General features: G+C 42.6%; 2 protein-coding genes across 2 annotated transcripts; one reads left to right on the top strand and one right to left on the bottom strand.

Annotated features, from left to right (window-relative positions):
• The first annotated feature begins 576 nt into the window (after positions 1-576).
• Positions 577-10,529, top strand: TRAPPC6B (trafficking protein particle complex subunit 6B). The gene is made up of 7 exons (XM_083426687.1): positions 577-758; positions 790-928; positions 4,242-4,309; positions 5,359-5,476; positions 6,802-6,885; positions 8,139-8,232; positions 10,223-10,529. The coding sequence occupies exons 1-7, from the start codon at positions 625-627 to the stop codon at positions 10,252-10,254; spliced, it is 669 nt and encodes a 222-aa protein (XP_083282813.1). The 5' UTR covers positions 577-624; the 3' UTR covers positions 10,255-10,529.
• A 1,954-nt stretch (positions 10,530-12,483) lies between these two features.
• On the bottom strand, positions 12,484-19,457 carry GEMIN2 (gem nuclear organelle associated protein 2). Its single transcript, XM_083426676.1, has 10 exons — positions 19,277-19,457; positions 17,961-18,045; positions 17,556-17,645; positions 17,132-17,191; positions 16,755-16,868; positions 16,247-16,291; positions 15,024-15,092; positions 14,553-14,663; positions 14,081-14,139; positions 12,484-12,948 (listed from the first exon to the last, which is right to left on the bottom strand). Exons 1-10 carry the CDS (start codon positions 19,396-19,398, stop codon positions 12,909-12,911), a joined length of 795 nt encoding a protein of 264 aa, XP_083282802.1. The 5' UTR covers positions 19,399-19,457; the 3' UTR covers positions 12,484-12,908.
• Positions 19,458-20,907: the final 1,450 nt, after the last annotated feature.

Below are 20,907 nucleotides of genomic sequence, written 5' to 3'. Positions count from 1 at the left end.
TTTATTTACTTCACATTTATCCAAGACCCTTGGAACACCCTATTGCAAGCCAATAGCAACTTATTTATCATTCTTACAACAACCCGCTGAAGTAGGTTGAAGGTGAAAAGGCTGAATTTGTGCTAAGATAATGTACAGCAGAGGCTGTCTGGGATTAATTCCCAGCAGTCCCACTTTAAACCACTATGCTCTCTACACCAACTGACTTAGGCATCCCTAAAGTCACAGTAATCCTAGGGGTGTTCTGTTAAGAGGCCAGAAGAAGAGTTTCCCTTTCTCTTTTCCTTCTGGTGTGGTGTTCTTAGTGTTTAGACCTATTTTAAGTTATTGGAATTTTCAAGTCTGCTGCAACTGGTTTTCTTATGGCCAGTGCCCATCCTGAACGTATGGGATTTGTGACCATTATGCTCATTTGCCTTCAGTAGCAGTAAAGCTCTGCTGAATGAAATACAATTGCCTCTGGTCTATTTTTGGGGACTCTTGCAACGTGTTGTAAGTTTTTACTCTGCTAACTGTACGTTGGAATCTGGATCAATACTGAGTAGAACTCCATGACATCTTCAACGTAGCCGTGAGCCCCGCCGGACCTTCGCTTCCAAACGGACAAGGGAGAGCAGCATCCCAATGCCCCAGATCGCTCCCACAGGCGCCCGCAAACCACCGAGCGCCGAGGCGGGGACTCCCCGGAGCTCCGCCCCAGAAGCAGCTGCCGGTTGTTGCCTGGGCAGCTCCGCCTCTGGATTGAAGGAGGGACTCGGCTCGGCTCGGCTCGGCCCCGGCGAAGAGCGGGTGGGCCTGGTCCTCGTTCCCTTCTGCCCGGGATCTTCCCGGCATGAACAAGTCGGAGATGGCGGACGAGGCGCTCTTCCTGCTGCTGCACAACGAGATGGTGTCCGGGCTGTACCGCGCCGCCGAGCAGGGCGATGGGGTGAGCGGGGGTTGCTCTGGCGGCTCCGGGGAGGCATCCCGCCGCTTCCCCGTCGGAGGGAAGGGAGAGAGGCGGAGCCCGGGGGACGGCGCAGCCGGCGCTGTGGCCCGAGGAGGGTCCCTTTTTTATATTCCTTTTTTTTAACGAAGCTTTCCTAAATCTGGAATGCCTTCTCCTACCCAAAGCCTCATAATGGAGTCTCTGGTTTCGAAATCTCTTCTCCTTAAAGCGCTGTGGTGGTTTGAGGGCCTGGCCAAGGGTTTCTGGCGTCTGAACAGATTAATCCGTGTTCAGTATCCAGGTTTGGGGCTGGTTATGGGCGAGTCCAGTGATGAACATGAACAGACTGCCCGAGAGAAATGTGATAAGCATCTCATACAGTATGTACCAAGTAAACTAGGGATGATCTAAATTAAAAATGCTTATTACACTGCCTCTGACCCACTAATACAGGGGTCAGCAAACTTTTTCAGCAGAGGGCCGGTCCACTGTCCCTCAGACCTTGTGGGGGGCCGGACTATATTTTGAAAAATAAATTCCTATGCCCCACAAATAATCCAGAGATGCATTTTAAATAAAAGGACACATTCTACTCATGTAAAAACACGCTGATTCCTGGATCATCCGCGGGCTGGATTTAGAAGGCGATTAGAGGGCTGGATCATGCCCCCAGCCTTAGTTTGCCTACCCATGCACTAATACAATGGGTCCCCCCCCCCCGCAACAGCATGCTGTGTGTTTGCATATAACTTTTTAAAATGTTTCAGAAATTCCTGTCATCTTTAGTGTAACGTGTCCTTAAATTTAGAAACAGCATAGGCGTTTTAAAATGGGCAGGATTAGGACGACACAACATTATCCATAATTCAGTTAGGACAGACTGTTTGCAATTAAATGAGTGTGTTTATTAAGCACATCTGGAGTCAGAATTCAGCATTGCTTGAAGTGGGATGAAACCCTAACTCTACTGTCTTTTTTTATTCCACTTCAAGTACTTCAGATTATAAAATTACAAAGAGTGTCTCAAAGTGTATTTTTGTAGGACCCAGCTTATTTTTATAGTTGTAAGTTGTTTTAAATTGTTTTTCATATTGTGTTTTAATGCTGTAACCTGCCCTGAGACCTTAGAGTGAAGGGTGGGAAATAAATGACTTACTGATTAGGGTTTCTGTTAGAATTCCTGCTCTATGATTGCAGTCATGGTGTTGTCTACTCCACAGAGTGGGAAGTGAAGGAAACAGGATGTTTGTGTTACTGTGTTCTTTGAAGTGGGACTATTGTCCTTTGTTCTTTTTCTCTTTGCTGTCTGATGCTAGAGAGAGAGGGAGCCATGTTGCAGTGCTCTGAGTGTGTTTATATGTAAATAAAGTAGATTAGCCAAAATGCTGAGTTGCTGAGGTCTGTCATGCAAGGTGCGCAAACTCTGCAGATCCCTAAGTGTGCCGGTGTCGGTTGGCATCGGTCGCTGTGATGTTCGTGCTGAAAAAAGCTTATGAAGCTCCCGAACGATGGACCAGGAGGGAGGGAACATGCCAGTCGGGCATGTGTCTCTGCCAGAGTCCTACTCGAGTGTAGGCTGAGCTCCTGACAGCCTCTGTTGCTTCAGACATCTGTCAGAAATTGGTCCTACTGCAATACAAGGAACTTGCTTTTCTGTTGGGGACTGCATGGCTACTCATAGCCAGTGTTTGAAATTAGCCAGGCACAGTTTGCACCTGGCTATCAAGTACTTGCGACCAAGTGAAGATCCACCATCTGGAGGTGCATGCCTGGGGATCCTTGGGTCTTGCCTGTTTTCACATAACTATAACAACACATCCTGTAGAATTCTATCGGTTATATTTTATCTTCACAATTGGAATGAATTTCAGGAACCAAAATGCTTTTACTGTGCCGTCTGAGCAGGAGCAGGGAATAATGTTATAGTTTGTCATAGCTTGTCTTCACCCCTCTGCCCAGCTCACAGTAGTAAGCAATATCCCTACGTTACGAATGGTCTGTGTCACCATTAAGAAAAAGAGGTTGGAATAGGCCAATATATATCTGGAAGGTCCCTGGATCAAGCAACTTTTCTTATTTAAGTTCTCGAAGTTCTTAATCTAGCTCAAGGTAGTGATCTGAACTAGCCAGATAATCAATCACAGTCAGTCCATTATTGGGGGGGGGGGGAGACATTAGAGCCATCTTATCCCAAAATGGCAACTAAACATTCAATTTTTGTGCTTAGCTTGTATACCTGAGTTCATAGCAAAGAATTGGAAAGAATGTATGGAGAATTGCTTTCTGTTACCCTTTTATAAGAGTTTCTAATGTATTCCAGTGATTGGCATCTGAGTTCACAAACAAGGATATTATCATCTGTTCCAGAAGGGAAAGATTTTATACATATACATATATATATATATATATATATATATATATATATATATATATATACACACACACACCGTGTATAAAACGATATCTAAAAAACCCAGGAACCAGGCCTACTGGTTTCACTGTGGCCTTCAGATTGCAGCCTAACTAAACAAATTAGCTTTTGGTTTTGTTCAATTAGGATCCTCCATTTGCATTTGGTGTACATTCTTACAGTCACATAGCCTTGTGTTTTTGTTTTACCAAACAATTCATTGTTTTATAAGTTTTCATGCTATAATAAATATATTGACTCTCTTCCCTTCTAGTGGCAGACTACCAATAATAATCAAAATTTGGGGGTTGGGTTTTTGAACACATGCACACACCCACCCACCCGCATTTACGCAGGGGTTATGTTCCGAGCGTGCATCAGTGAAATTGTGTATATTTGAAACGCCATAAAGCCTGCAAACACCCTACCCCTTTATGTGACTTTTTGTGGTGTTTTCGGGTCACTTCTAGGTTCAGCATGATGCGCACGTGCGTGGTTGCACACATATTGAATGCGCATAAATACAGGGTTGCCTGTAATTCCATTTCTGTCCCCAGGGGTTGACGTTAATGTGACTCTTTCAATATATGATCTTTGGTATTCCAGTGCTTTGGAAAGACCTTTCTCCTATGATGTTAAAACAGGAGTGGGCAGATCTCAGGACTGCCAAACTGTTTATCAGGAGTTGAAAAGAGAAAAACAAATGTGTTTCTGCCTGTTGCTGCAAATTCACTATTCTAGGTATGTTGAGTGTCACAACCAACTGCCTTTTGATTACAGGCATGTGAAAAGTGTGGAAGAAGAAAGCTTAAAGTATAACTTTGAAATAGATTTGCATAAGTTATTGCGGTTTGTGGGGTGTTCTTTGTACACACACAAGATTGCCTTTATTATACCTTACAGGAAAATGGACGATGCATCTCAAAACTGGAAAATATGGGTTTTCGAGTAGGACAGGGATTAATAGAAAGGTGAGTGGCTTGTTTAGCTTCTCTCTTGACCCATTATTTTCCTTCAGAGTTGCAAATATTCCAGCAGGTTTCCTGGTGTCCTTATATCATGTGTAAATTCAGTACAGTGGTACCTCGCAAGACGAATGCCTCGGAAGACGAAAAACTCGCAAGACGAAAGAGTTTTTCGTTTTCTGAGATGCTTCGCAAGACGGATTTCCCTATAGGCTTGCGCCTTTTTTTTTTAAACCGCCAATGCATTCCTATGGGAAACCGTCAATACACATTGGTGCTTCACAAGACGAAAAAACTCGTAGAACGAAAAAATTCGCAGAACAAATTAATTTCGTCTTGTGAGGCACCACTGTATATATCATAAGACGCAGAAATTCCCTAAGGGATGTTGCTTTTAAAGATGCCCCACACAAACTTTAGTGGCTGCAACGTGATGGGAAAATCAAGGGAATTCAGTGGCGCTGCCTTGTACTAAGTGGAAGTGTTTTTTCTGCTTGTGCAAGACCTTTCTTGCACAATGTTAGCCGCTTTGAGACTCCTGAAGGGGAGTGAAAGGCGGGATATCAAATCCAAACTCTTCTTCTTCGTCTTCTTTCTTGTGCCAAGATTTGTAATAATTATTTGTAGTTGTAGTTTCAAGTCATGGTGGGGTGGAGGAATTTGTTTTATGGATTGACCACCTTTTTGTCTATATTGTTTCTGTTTTTAACTTATATTGGGTTTTCAGTTTTTAATTTTTGGAAGTCACTTTGAAATTTTTGTGGGAAGCTAGCTCATAAATTGAATAAATCATTGGCAAAATTAGAAACTAGAAATCTGCCTTATGTCAGGTCAGATAACTTGTCCTTCTAGTCCAGTGTTGCGTACTCAGACTGGCAGTGACTTTTTGGGGCCTCAGGGTCATTCTCATCATTTTTTACATAATCTGTTCTTTAAACCTCAGATGCCAGGCACCGAAACTGGCACCTTTTATTCTGCTAATGACTTATGCCCCCTCACAACATCACGTGCATGCAGCTAATTAAATGCCACTACTTTTAATTGCTTTCTCTTAGGTTTACAAAAGATACTGCCAGATTCAAAGATGAACTGGATATAATGAAGTTTATCTGCAAAGATTTTTGGACTACTGTATTCAAAAAGCAAATTGATAACCTCAGGACCAACCATCAGGTATTGTAAGAAACTGAACTTGTAGAGTTGTCAGTCATGTTGCGTATCAGTGCCAAGTGGGCGGGGAAGAAATTATACATAATTGTACATTATTGACATTCAAATATGTTAATATAAATTTGGATTCTGTCTGGAATTAAAACAATTGGGATCTGGTAAAGCTCAGCTCTGTCAGCACAATGGCACAATGAAGCATTTGCTTGGATTGTACTACAGATGGGGCTGTAAATAAGGTCTTCGTATGTAGAAAGCAGTAAAAAGGTGAACAACCCTTATTGGCACTCTTGTTTTCTTTCTGCAGGGTATTTTCATATGTGAGAATATTCAAATGGTATTTTTCCACTTGCAGTTTAAAATAAGCAAGGAATGCATCACATTTTTTTCTGATTCTAATTAGGTTCTTATTTCAGAATAGTTTTGTTAGGATCATATGCCAGCCACCTTGTGCTGTAAAGAGAATTCCATAAGGGTAGCGTGTGTAGCTAAACAATACAGATTTATTCTATGGTGTTCCTTCAATTTAGTTTTTGCTGTTTTTCTTGTTGTTAATATTGTACACTGTCTTGGGAAGATTTTATCTTGAAAGGCAGGATTTGAAAGGATGAATGAATAACTAACATGCATACGTAATAAAACAATCCGGCTAGTAACCATATTTGCACAGAAGTTAACTTCCTGGGGAGAAAGATGTCTGCCATTAACCTAGCCTTTCTTTCAAAGTGACTGGTTGGGATGATTGCGGTTTAATTGACCGGACTGCATTTGGTAGGAAAATAAAGTATACTGCATGTGTTTGCACGTACTCTGTAACTAGCTTTTTCCATGTACCGTATTTTTCGCCCTATAGGACGCACCGTCCCATAAGGCGCACCTAGTTTTTTTGGGGGGAAATAAAGGGGAAAAGATTATTCCCCCCCCCAGGCGCGGGGCTGGGGCGGGGGAAGCCCAAGCTCCCCCCGACCCCAGCCCCCAAACAGGCAGCTCTCTGCAAGCCGTGGGAGCCCAGCGCTGGCTCCCGCTGCTTGCGGAGAGGTCCGCGAAGCCTGGACACGCTGAGCTCAGCGAGCGCAGGCTTCAGCATGTAGGCAACTCTCCGCAAGCAGCGCGAGCGCTCCTGCTGCTTGCGGAGAGGTCCGCGAAGCCTGCATTCGCCCCATAGGACGCACACACATTTCCCTTTCATTTTTGGAGGGGAAAAAGTGCGTCCTATAGGGCGAAAAATATGGTATATTACCTAGCGGGGTTACAGCATTAATAAATGATTCTTGCATGAATAGCCAAGGAAAAGGCAGGATAGAAGTATAACTGTTATTCATTTTTTGCAGGGCATCTATGTACTACAGGATAACAAGTTCCGTCTCCTGACTCAGATGTCTGCTGGAAAACAGTATTTGGAGCATGCTCCTAAGGCTTGTATAATTAACTATATCTTACGTATTTCATAAGAGCACCTTCAAAAACAAATTTCTTCATGGAGTTGCCATACAGTGGTACCTCGGGATGCAAACGGGATCCGTTCCAGAGCCCCATTTGCATCCTGAATAGAATGTAAGATGTGCGTGCGCAGGTCACGTTTTGCTGTTTCCGCACATGCACGTGACGTCATTTTGACCATCTGCGCATGCACGAGCGGTGAAACCTGAAATTAATGTGCTCCGTTACTTCCGGGTCGCCGCGGAGCGCAACCTGAAAATACTTATCCTGAAGCATATTTATCCCGAGGTATGACTGTATATTCCTTATATGTATGGGTCAGGGGAGAGCAGCAGGAGTGGTCTTGCAATGGTGTTACCTTCTCCATGCACTTGATGTTCACAGTTGTACTTTATACTGTTTATTCTGTGTTAATATGAATTTTTGCAAGTTTGACAGATAAACGTTGGAGGGGAAGCAAACTCTTTTATAGCAGTATTCTGTCAGTTGATTGCATTCTAGCTGTCAGATCCACATGTGCGCATGCTAGTGTTAAAGAAGTATCCTTGAGATAGATAGATAGATAGATAGATGATAGATAGATAGATAGATAGATGATAGATCACATGTTACTGTGGGCCCTCTTTTCCCACTTCCTGCATGGAAGTGTCTTCAAGCTGCTCTCGACAGGGTTAACTCTCTCCTTAAATAATGAAATTTATACCTTGGAGGGTTGATCTTGTTTTTTTTTCACTGGAGAGCCAAGTGCCAATTAATTAATTAATTAATTAAATTTTGTTATTTATACCCCAGCCATCTGGCTGGGTTTCCCCAGCCACTCTGGGCGGCTTACAGCACACAAAAATATTGTAAAGCATTCGATATTTCCTGATACAGGGTTGCCTTCAGATGCCTCCATGACATTTTGTCCTTTCTGCCAGTTACAACTGGCACACCAGTTGCACCCCTTCCTGGACGAAGAGACTGGCCACAATTATCCATGTTTTGGGGAAACCCAGCCAGATGGGCGGGGTAGAAATAATAATAAATAATAAATTATTATTAAGTTATTATAACCTCCAGAAAAGATGATTGCATTGCATAAAGAGGCCTCCTCTTTGAAAACAGCGTTGAACATTAAATTCCTCGGCACAAGTTTAAAGAACTTTCAACAGTGTAATGTGAGAATTATATAAATTATCAGAATGTCGTTTTGTTTGACTTAATGTATGGGTCTTTCCCCCCATAGTACTTGGCATTTACTTGTGGATTAATTAGAGGCGCTTTATCAAACTTGGGAATAAAGAGCATCGTGACAGCCGAGGTTTCAACAATGCCTGCATGTAAGTACTCTTCTTCTTGGCAAAGTATGTGTGCCAATTGTCTCTTCCGCTTATTATAAAGTTGGTGAGACAAATGACCAATTTTAGCAAATATGAGATGGTTGCTCTTAAAATAGCATGTTGTAGCCAAGCTTTGCCAATGAAAATTTTGCAGTCTGAGGTAGAGGACACGATGGTACTTCCCATTGCTCCCAATTCATTCCAGGAACGCTACTGGTACTGTTTTCCCCCTGCTGCATCTGTGAGCAGCAGCCTAGTATCGAATAGGGAGGGTGGGCACGGGGCAAACACAAACCCTGCCTTCCACACTTCACTGTTGCCCCCTGCCCACCAGCATCTGACTAATGATAAAGCCAGCCTTGAGGTATAGGTTGCAAAAACGTATAGGGGACTCAAAGGTAAAGGTAAAGGGACTCCTGACCATTAGGTCCAGTTGTGGCCGACTCGGGGGTTGCGGCGCTCATCTCGCTTTATTGGCCAAGGGAGCTGGTGTACAGTTTTCAGGTCATGTGGCTAGCATGACTAAGCCGCTTCTGGAGAACCAGAGCAGCGCACGGGAACGCCGTTTACCTTCCCGCCAGAGCGGTACCTATTTATCTACTTGCACTTTGACGTGCTTTCAAACTGCTAGGTTGGCAGGAGCTGGGACCGGACAACGGGAGCTCACCCCGTCGCGGGGATTCGAACCGCTGACCTTCTGATCGGCAAGTCCTAGGCTCTGTGGTTTAACCCACAGCACCACCCGCGTCCTGTTTCAGGGGACTTAAGTAGGGGGAAATGTGTTGGGTGGTGGATTTCTTACGAATTTCTAGCTAGAAACCTGCATGCCTAACTGGATACAGACTTTGCTCTAGATTCATGGGCCTTTTCAAGCCCTAACACGCAGATGTCACACTAAATTGCTTGGTTTTTTCCTCTGTGTGTCAAGCCAAGCCGAGTGTGGCTGCAGTTCTCAAGAGTGGCTGAAGAGAGGCATGCTAGAAGAGGCCTTGGATCCATCAGATCCTAAGCCACCTCATTCTTCCAACAAGGGAGAAATATTATCCAAATTATGGTGGAGTTATTTTACCTCACGTTGATTTTTTTGAAGAAGCAAAATGGAGGAAAAGCAAAAAGCCACCCTGGCCAGCATGAGCCCAGCAAGACCTTAGGAAGTGGCAGTACTGTAAGATTTCTCTTCTAAATCCACTTACAGGGGAGCAAACCCCATTGAACACAGTGGGATTTACTTATGAAGAAACATGCATAGGATTTTGGCGTTGTATCTTCAAACATGTCTGAAATAAATGGTGGTAGTAACTAGCTACTCAACTGGAGGTCCAGGGTGAAACATCGATTTCAGTTCTGTAGCTACTTAAGTGGGAGTAAGGCTTACAGAACTGAATAGGACATCTGTGTAAAAACCTGATTGCACTGGTAAACGGTAATTGGTTTTTTAAAATATGTCCAAACTACCTCCTAATGCAGAAAGTTTGAGAGATTTTTGTTAAATCTAGCTAACAATCAGGGTAGGGAACTGGATCCATCCAGTGGGCTGAATCTCGATTTTCGCCACAAACCTACGGTCAACGTTCGACAGGTTGGCAGATAGTTACCCACCTGTCAGTCACCTGATGTCACCATGAGATCAGATGGAGCATTTTGCTTTGCCTGCATGGTTTGAAGTCAAACCATACAGATGAAGGAAGTATTTCCTTGACAGTGTTGTTGTACTGATCAGAGGCTCTGCACTTACAGCTAGCTCTGTTTTGGGATTGGCTGCATTGGTGCTGACAGGAAGCCTCGCTTGTCAAAGAACAATTGGGAACACACAATTGGGACCCCCCCCCCCGCCATGCTTAATTTGGCTTGTGGACCAGAGCTTCTACACCCTTGACTTATTGTTATTGGAGGATATAATAAAGTACATGTAACCATACCTCTTTCAACTACATGAAAAGTTATTTCTCCTTGGTAAGATGGATGTTATAATCACTTTCTTTCTTTACAGGCAAATTTCAGGTGATGATACAGAAGATATAGCACATGTACAGAACCAGCTTCCTGCCTTGTAAAATGACAAATAAAATGTATATTTTATTTATATCCGTAGTTTATTGAAGCTGTCCTATATTGTATAAAATGGCGTATAGTTTAAAACACAAATTTTCAAGTATGACCAATAGCCAGTGTCTGCTGTATATCTTGCTTTTTTTTTCTTTTTTGGTAGTCGCTAAGTTACTGTGTGTTTCAAGGAAGATGAAGCTTACAAGTTTGTAAAGATGGAATGGAAACCTTGATTAAATTTCAAGCTCTAATGTCTGGTTAGTTTTGCAGTACTTTGATTTAGCAATGCAAAATTTGTTCTAAGCGTTGATCTAGAGGTGGGTTTGACAAGATCTTTGCATATATAATGGGGCACCCAGCTATTATCTGAACTGGGGCTATAATGTCTAATAGAATAATTAGAAAGATTAATTAGATGACAGACTTTTACATTTGTTTTTAATGCAAATACTTCTAAAAACTGCAGATGACGAGGCCAATCTTTGAAAGGCATTCTTTTCTATTTTTATAGGAGGGACTGCCTTTAAGATAACATACATGTCAAAACAGGCCTAAACTAAAAGCAAAAATTGCAACCAGACAAAATTAGTCATGGTTTAGTCCCATCAGATTCATTGGGACAAGTTAGCCATGCCTAATAAGTCCCATCAAGACTAAGCATGACTACCATAAGTCTGAAACTCTGAATCCAACCCTTTGCATGATCAAAGCATTTTTCCCCCATCAGCAATTTTAAATTAATAGCTTAATGGGTGAACTCATGATTAAATGACTGAAATACCTTAGTCAGGTTGTATCCCTCATTTAACCGGCTTCCCCCTTCACAGCTTTTGAGATACTAAAGAAATATTGCTGTATGGAACGGGGTTGAACTAAAAGATGGTCTTCAGGCTCCCTGCCAGCTCTAGAATTATATGGTTCTGACTTCATTGTGTGCCCGCAAACACATACATATATTATCTATGCTATACTACTTGGTTGGAATAAATTTAAGGTATTGAAAGGTCTAGATCCTACCTTTCCAAGCTGGCTCACCAAACAAACAAATAACATGATCAAAATATGTAAGTGAACAGGCCAAAACCAAGAATAATTAGCTAAGCGAATTTAAATGCCTACCTAAACAAAAAGGGTTTAAGTCCAGATCCCGGCCTCTCTCATGTTGCCCCAAGTGTATCTTGGGTTAAAGGCGCGTTGAAACATGCAAGGGGAGCCGCCCCCCAATGACCTCGTGTGACCCACAAAAGTTGTCCCGGTGGGAATGGATTATATTGAAAGGGTTCTGTACTCATGGCTTTAAAGGTAGTGACCAGCACTTGGAATTCAGCCTGGAAATGTATGTTCTCAAGGCCCAGCCCTGCTCAGCACTCTCCCTGCAACATTTTGCACAAGCTGAATTTCCAGATGCTTTCAAAGGCATGCCCAGGTAGAGCCCATTACGGTACTTCAGTCTTGTGCTAAGTGAAGTATGTGGCACCACGGCAGGACCTGGAGAGCACCATGTTGGTTACTGCTGATCTATGCGTTAGCTGTGTGAGGAAAGGTCTTGGAGCACTTCTGAATGAGTTGCAGTAATTGCTTTCAAGGATAGAAAGGCATGAATAACAACAGCTAGGTATGAAGAGGAAGGCAAATTTCTAACGAACTTTCCACCAAATAAAATCTTGCTCAGCCTCTGACTTCATAGGCAGTGACTGGCACACATCAAGTTTGGAAAAATAAAATACAAGTAGAATATATCTAAGCTAAATCTCTACATAGAATATATATATATTTTTTACTATTCCTAGTATAGAAGGGAGATTCTGCTTGTGGGAAACAGTGTTGGGGAATAATCAATGTCAGTTAACTTGCATCTACTAAAGCTGCTACATCCATTTTATGAACTAAATTTGGCTATTTTAAGATGATGAAGAGGAGGAGTTTGGATTTGATATCCCGCTTTATCACTACCTGAAGGAGTCTCAAAGCGGCTAACAATCTCCTTTTCCTTCCTCCCCCACAACAAACCATCTGTGAGGTGAGTGAGGCTGAGAGACTTCAGAGAAGTGTGACTGGCCCAAGGTCACCCAGCAGCTGCATGTGGAGGAGCGGAGACGTGAACCCGGTTCACCAGATTACGAGACAACTGCTCTTAACCACTACACCACACTGGCTCCTAAAGCATTGCAAAGAGCCAATACCAATACACTCATAAATTAAAACTCTTTTGAATAACTTTATTTATAAAAACATAATATTATAAAAACTTTACACTAGCCAGATTCAGTCCTGCAGGGTTTTCAATGACAGAATCAGTCTTGTTCCAGGGTGTAGCTTGAATGAGGAGGAGTTTGGTATATGAACTGCAATCACACACCAGCTGCAGGCAAATGGGTCCTTCAGAAAGTGTTTAGGCACTGTGTTGGTGACCTTTTCCAAGCTGAGTTTTCCAGCCACGCTTGCTAAAAAGATATTCCAACTATTCATTTTCTACAGAATCCCCCCACTCCTACTCAGGGAGATCACACTGGAAGATGGGATATCTCTGCTGTTCATCACACTTGTCACAGAGGAGCTAGCTAATAACACTGGCTTGCATAGTGCCTTAGAAACAATGGCATCCAATGCTTTTATGCTTTCCAGACTTGTCAGGAGGCTTCATCAGCCAGATCGTGCTGGTCAAAATACCTATTGGGGGAAAGAATCCATAAAAGTTATACAAGTCGCTAAGGAAAGCCTACACAAAAACTTAAAATGTCAAAGAAACACAACACATACACTTGGGTATCTCAAACTCCTTCAACTGAACACTGATGATTGCAAAAACTATACCAATTTCAGTTGTTTCTTCAAGAACAGAGGCCGGGGTGGTAGGTGGCTCAGCTTTTCTTAAGGTTAATAATCCTGTGCATTTGTAGTCCCTGCTGGCATGCAGCCCCACAAAAGATTACCTCCAAGGGAATGTGGGTCTCAACAAGGTTCCTTAGCTCTGATTTATAACAACAAAGAGGTTCCAAACAGGTTTTGCCTTGGTAGTGAATAAACTGGTAGTGAATAAAGGCTAAAACAACTTGAAAGAATTCTATAAAAGGTGACAGTTATTTAATTCTGTTGTGATATTCATTCCCTCTGCCCCTACTTTGCAATACACTTTTGATAAGGAATCAGAACCTATTGATCCCGGATGAATAAGGAGGCATCCTCAAGCAATTCTGAGGAGAAGTGACGAGAGGGAGGAGGAAACGAGGAGCAGACAAATTATAGCCTTTATGAAAAACAGTACAGTGGTACCTCGGGTTACATACGCTTCAGGTTACATACGCTTCAGGTTACAGAATCCGCTAACCCAGAAATATTACCTTAGGTTAAGAACTTTGCTTCAGGATGAGAACAGAAATTGTGCTCCGGCGGCGCAACAGCAGCAGGAGGCCCCATTAAGCTAAAGTGGTGCTTCAGGTTAAGAATGGACCTCCTGAACGGATTAAGTACTTAACCCGAGGTACCACTGTATGTGGTTCTTGTGGTCAGGGCATATTATAAGCCATCCAGAAGCCTCATCACGCTGGATTATAGGGTGAGTGATGGCTGAACTTTGCCCCCTAAATCTGCATAAAGAAACTGAAACAGCCTAGAAGGCCACAAAACTACAGGACTTAAAAATCCAAAGCTTCTGTCAGACCATTGAGTGACTCAAGCTTACAATCCTTAAATAGCCTTATAGAGAATTACAATTCAGCTCTTTCTCCTTTAGGGCTGCAAATCTGGCTCAGTGGCTTGCAGCTTTGAACCTGCTCTTAATAGTTATGCAACTATGCCATACCTGCCAACTAAACAAATTAACAAGTTCAGAGCAGACACTTTTTCATCATTCTTGTTTTCCTGCAACAGAAGAAAAATGAAGTTAATGTAGTATGTTACAGCAAATGTCAACAATCCCAAACATATTTGTGACTCAAAACACACTGCACTGAATGTGACAGTAATTTCTTATGTTATCAGCATTTGCTGTTATGCTTCTGAAAACAGGTGATTCTCTAAATTCAGGCATTCACTAAATTAATTAAGAACTGTCAGCATTTTGAACATTCACTGTACCACTTAGTACCCCAAATTCTCTTTTCTGCCATACTTTGAATTGTCATTTTCAGAATATATAAAGAAACAAAATGTAAAAAAAAACCACATTTCATACAACCCAGATGATTACAGGAAAAGGAAACTATGAGCAATCAGCATAGATTATAAATTCTACTATTACTTTTCTGCCACAATAATTTGTTGATTCAGCTTACGTCTAAGACTCTCACTTCAGAGCATCGTCTGGCCAACTGCCGAATGAGGGAGTGAGCCTCTGGCAACAATGGTTTTTCAAGACAAGCCAATAGCGCATAAAGCCATCTGCCCTAGAGAAATTCAACAAAAGTTGCAACAAGAATTTAACACTTAAGTAAAATAGTTATTGCCTTGTTTTATCAAAATACACCTTGATCTAAGGATTACCACTGTGAAAGATCCATAGCAACCCAGACACCATAAAATAGAGACATGTGGTTTTCTCAAGCCAAATTTAGCTTTCAGGAGCTTCCTGCAGCCAATCAGAAGCTGCGTTTTGGTTTCCGAACGTTTTGGAAGTCAAACGGACTTCTGGAATGGATTCCGTTAAGACTTCCAAGGTACCACTGTATTATTTTTCTTTAGCCTAACTTCCCAGATTGCCTTCTTTGACTTCCAAAACAAAACAAAAAAGAAAGAGTGCAAGTTACCAGTTCTGGAGTAAATTCCTTCTCTGCAAGCCAGTTTGTCAGGTACTCCAAGACACTGGTTACTGTTGCCTTTTAAGAACAAGAGAAGCAGTTATGAAGAAGGGTTTTCTGCAGCTAGTGTTTCCATACATCCCTTGCATTATTCGAAAAGATGTAACAGCTATATTAGATATTTTATACCACGTGCAGGGAATCTGGTCCTCCCAAGTTGTGGGTGGATTCCAGCTCCCATAAGCGCCAGCTAGCATGGAGGGCCACAGGTTCCTGACTGACTTACACAAATGCTAAGGATCAAGGAAGCAAATGGCTAAATGGATCACAATAAACCTGCTTTGAATACACATGCAAAGCCACCCTGCGGTGACAACACAGCCTTGGCTGGAGAGGGTGGGGTATAAATAAAAATTATTATTATTATTATTATTATTATTATTATTATTATTATTATTATTATTATTATTCTGCTTCTGCTGCTGCTGCTATGAAATAACCTCTAGCCCAGGGTTTCCCAAACTTGGGTCTCCAGCTGTTTTTGGACTACAACTCCCATCATCCCTAGCTAGCAGGACCAGTGGTCAAGGATGATGGAAACTGTAGTCCAAAAAAAAGAGCTGGAAACCAAAGTTTGGAAAACCCTGTGTCTAGCCCACAGGCCTCATTAGGCCCACTAGCCTTCAGAGGTTGGCAATCTTCTTCTGCAGCCAAAATAGGTGCTTCTTGAATTTGAAATAAGGTGCTTTCTCCCATCACCCTGCAGAGGCACTAAAAAAGGTGCCAAATTTAAAAAGGCAGAACGCAAGTTTGGTCTGCAAACCAGACCAAATATGATACCACCTGATATCATATGACATCAAGTGACTTGACAGGTGAGTGAGTGGCCCCATCACCTATCAAAGTGTCCTGCAGAAGGCTAGCCACTTCTGGATCTAGCCCTCTAGTGTAGATCCAATTCCCCATCCCTGCTGAACAGTCTTATCATAAACATTTATATTTCACTGGCATTTCCAATTTGAAAATCAGGTTGCTGTCTGTGACAAATATTCCTACAAACTTTCATAAAAATTTTTGTTAGATCATAACTAGCAAACTGTAGTTCAGAGCTGGATGCAACTTTCCACAAGCAATATGTATGATGGTAGGATGTCTATGAGTAAGTGGACAGTATAAATCTAAAGAATTCACTGGTTTCAGGCATATTTGTAGAGTGAAAGAAATAGAATTACCTGATTCATTCTGCTAACAATACTCAGCAATGGAGGAAAGCCAATCTAGCAGAGAGAGAAAAACTCCATTAGAATATATAGGATTTTTGTAGGATACAGATGTATTTGATGGAAATCAGAATTAGTTTAGCACACAAACAGCAGCACTTTGCTGGCAATGGGTGGTAACAAACAGCAGCACTTTGCTGGCAATGGGTGATAACAAACAGGACACCCCCTTCATTTGTGCCTCCTCTCCAAATCTGTTCCAGAGGGTCCCCAAAACCCCAGAGCAGATTTTGTAAGTGCAGGGCAAGGCTGTACAAAGGAGGAGAGGAAGGAGAAATAACATTGTATCAGTAGAAGGGATCTCTGTGGTGGACAGTCAAAGTGGGTTATCACCCAATGTTTTTTTAAAAAAACATCTTTATTAAATGAGAGTGTCAAATGCCCATAAAAACATGCCTAGGAACTCTGAACAAGGATGTACAATAGATATTCAACAGTTTTGTCCAAAGTTAATACGCACTTGTACATAATCAATTCCTTGATCTTCATCTCTGGATACTTCAACAGCTGTGTCTAAATAGGACTTTTCACCTAGACAAAACCTTTTCCAGCCTTCTTCATCCTCCACTCTGGGCTGAAGAATGCAAAAAGGCAAATTACTTTTCTTATTTAAATGTTGTGGGGTGTTTTTTTTCCATTAGCTTAAAGAAAATTCTACCCTCAAAAAAGTCAATCCTGTATTTTCACTTTGTAACACAGTTACCACAACAACAACACCACTTGGATTTATAATGTGACCCAAGAACAAAATTTTTAAAAAGGCATTTATAAGGGGCTGAATTGGAGTATTATGGAACAAACAGTTTGACAACACGGTTAATGTTATTTTCAACTTACGATTGCTACATTACTGTCCAAATGTTGCGACTTCCAATGATTCCTGTGCTTGTTCACACTCTGAAAGATTTATAATTAAAACCTAATGACTACAGCATTGATCAGTTAAAAAGACCTCAACAGAATTAAATCTTATTTCAAAAGGAAAAAGAGTGAGATGAGTGGCAGGCTGAATTTGGTTGTTGTTTTTGATAAGGACTATAACATTATACAAGTCAACACAATGTCATCCTTTCTATTTTAAAAAAAACTCTTGAAAGTTAGTTGACCTGAGAGCATGTTTAATATTGGGAGGCCAAATCTTTAGAATGCAAATCTTTGGGAGTTCTCTCAGGCTGACAAGAAGATTCAGGAAGTGTGTTAGAATATACCAGGAAAAACAACATATTGGGTCACTGGCTTGGTGTGTGTAATCATTACTCACCTGTCGAATGGCTGAAAAGTGTGCCACTTGTTGCTGTTGCCATTTCAGAGTTGGAGAATACCCTTCAGGGGCAGGTTGGCATCCTGAAAGCTAACAAAGGAAAGAATGAATATGGCTTTGTTAAGAATTTAGCATACCAGTAGTTACATTTTAAGGCAGGACCATGTTGTTGCAATTTCAAGTCCTGTTCTGCAAGAACACCAGCCACATGGCTGGTGCAAGGTGTTCAATTTTGTGACTGAAAAACCCTCAAAAGCCTTGGCAGTTTACGTGAATGGTGTCTACTTTTGCAAAACAAACCCTGAAGTTGCAAAAGCATGGCACAAGAGAACAATCAGACTCAAGTGCTTCCAACTTTATTATTTTATCTCAAGAAGTTTATGGATACAGTTCTTCAAAACTTACTGAAATATTCGCAGTCTGCTTCTTTTTCAATTTCTTGGGGTCTATCTGGGCCACAACAACATCAGGGCATTTTGCAGCTTCAATCCTACAAAACAAAAATGTGGTCTAAAATTTGGAGTGCCTTCTGATTTCCCTGTAAGTTTACCATGTAAAACGAGGTTTTCTATATGCGACACACTGAAATACTTAAGGAAATTGTCACAATCTATCCCACCCTTTACCCTCAACTGGGCTTCATTGAGAATCTTGATTGCCTTCTTCTCTTTTATATAATTTTGCCTCTTTGAGCTGTTTTATGTATTTTCAATGAGAATGTTTTATTTTTAGGCTTTTTTGATCAGTCAAAAGAACAGGCTGCAATATAAAACTATTAATCCAGAACATAACATAGAAGGGCAGCAGAAACGTTATCCATATGTGCTTCACAAACTACAGCTGAAAACTGTATTACTATTTAAAAGATAAGTGTTGTGTTTTTGCCTTATGTTACAATATTTGGCTAAGTATTCTTTGAATTTTTTCTTGTTGGCTGAACATTTTTTGGTTAACCCTCAATGTGTTTTACAAGCTAAATCTATGCAGTCAGAAGTAAGGCCCAATGCTTTCAACAGAGCTTACTCCCAGGTAACAACACTGCAGTCATGTCACACAGCTGATAAGGAAAGTGAGCACTGATCTCCCCAAATTCCAACATCTGAACATCGCCCCTTGTCATCTCCATAGTCTGCCCCTGTCAGCTGATCCTAACCAACTGGGTATAGAAGTATGTACTGATACTCTTTGGTGTGTGTGTGTGTGTGTGTGTGCGCGCATATCAAAACAAAGAATCTGCCTGAATTTTTGGACTCTGTGCACGTGGCTATGGCGGCTGTCACGATGTGCTCCTGTACTTCAAAATTTAAGACGACAAAACTGTTTTGTTTCATAAGATGGGCTGCGGATGGGGAAGAAAGAAAAGGAAATGGAAATGTGCTAAAAAATAAAAATAGTGGCCCACAGCCAGCCTCTGGGAAGTAAACGACCCGATCCCGACAGAACTGCACGCACATCTGGCCATGAAAAGAAGCACTTGCCCTGATCAGCTCTATGCAAACTGCAAGCACGCTGGAAGCAGCAGCAGCAGCAGCAGCAGCCGTGCCCAGGTGTGCATGAAGGTCCACTTGTCAGTGAGAAACATTATTGGCCTCTCTGTTCCCCCGAAGGGGCTGGCAGGCGATCCCAGCCCGCTCCCTCTGCCCCCCGGAGCAGCCCCGCTCCCCACCCCGACCTACCAAGGGGGCGCCCACAGACACCCGGCCAGGCCGCCGCCCACTTACTGGACCCGCTTTAAATATTCCTGGGGTGTTCTGGGGGGCACGGTGGGGTCGAAGTCCTCCGAGAGGTCGCAGTCCTGCACAGGCAGGAGCCGCGGCATCAACTCCTCCGCCGCCGACTCCATCTCTCATCCTCCGGGAGCCTTCTTTGGCCAGAGCTCGCAAAGCGCACGCGCGGCAAACCGCGACGACCGAGAAGCGGACCTAGCGCGCACGCGCAAACCGCTGCTTCGAGAGTTCAGCGGGCAGAGGCGCCTGCGCAGGGAATGAGCGGCCGCGTTGACTTATACTGTATGCCGCGTTCCACAAAGAGCTGGGCCTTGCAGCAAACGTTCAAAAACATCACCAGTAAATTTAAAAAAACAAATTACCAAACAGAATAAATTCAACATTAAAACAAAATATCCCTAGGTTTAAGTATTTAAATACAAAGGAAAACAAGAGTTAACTGACAATAAAGTTTCTGGTTCTGGTCTTCCTGCACTCCCAAGGAGCCTGGTTTAAATACAGTTCAGAGGGAAGCCAGGTTAGATGACATACAGCCTGGTTCACATAGCCTTACTCCAGAGGAGGCTGGCAGCAAGAGAAGAGACATGTTGGGGAGCAATGATGGTCAATCTATTCCCCAGCCTCATGGAAGTACTAACTTGCTGGTGCAGGTCTTATGGCCTGCCCTGAGCCCCCCTCCCAAATAAAAGACAAAATAAACTACGGAGCTTTCCCTTTATTCAAGCATAGGATGCACTTGATAGAAACATGAGCATACAATTTATGCTTAAACTTTTCTACAGAAACCTTGCATTCAAGGCAACAGATGGCAAGACAGCAGCGATAGCTTGCAGTCACTATTTTTCATGTCAACATGTGGGATTTAAATGCTATGGAACATTGACCATGGACCTGATATTTTATTTGTTTAATTGGGAGATAAAAAGGTAAAGGTAAAGTGACCCCTGACCATTAGGTCCAGTCGTGACCGACTCTGGGGTTGTGGTGCTCATCTCACTTTCTTGGCCCAGGGAGCTTCCGGGTCATGTGGCCAGCATGACTAAGCTGCTTCTGGCAAACCAGAGCAGTGCACAGAAACGCCATTTACCTTCCCGCCAGAGCGGTACCTTTTAATTACTTGCACTTTGATGTGCTTTCGAACTGCTAGGTTGGCAGGAGCAGGGACCAAGCAACAGGAGCTCACCCCGTTGTGGGGATTCGAACCACCGAAGTTCTGATTGACAAGTCCTAGGCTCTGTGGTTTAACCCACAGCGCCACCCACATCCCAATTGGGAGATGTTGTTGTTGTTTAGTCGTTCAGTCGTGTCCGACTCTTCGTGACCCCATGGACCAGAGCACGCCAGGCACTTCTGTCTTCCACTGCCACCCGCAGTTTGGTCAGATTCATGTTTGTAGCTTCGAGAACACTGTCTAACCATCTCGTCCTCTGTCGTCCCCTTCTCCTTGTGCCCTCCATCTTTCCCAACATCAGGGTCTTTTCCAGTGAGTCTTCTCTTCTCATGAGGTGGCCAAAGTATTGGAGCCTCAGCTTCACGATCTGTCCTTCCAGTGAGCACTCAGGGCTGATTTCCTTAAGAATGGATGCGTTTGATCTTCTTGCAGTCCATGGGACTCTCAAGAGTCT

The sequence above is a fragment of the Podarcis tiliguerta genome, assembly GCF_965153285.1.
Source record: "Podarcis tiliguerta genome assembly, chromosome: 1".
In the NCBI taxonomy this organism is placed as follows: Eukaryota; Metazoa; Chordata; class Lepidosauria; order Squamata; family Lacertidae; genus Podarcis; species Podarcis tiliguerta.
The sequence above is the reverse complement of the archived record's forward strand: the minus strand, read 5'-3'. Positions and strand labels throughout refer to the sequence as shown.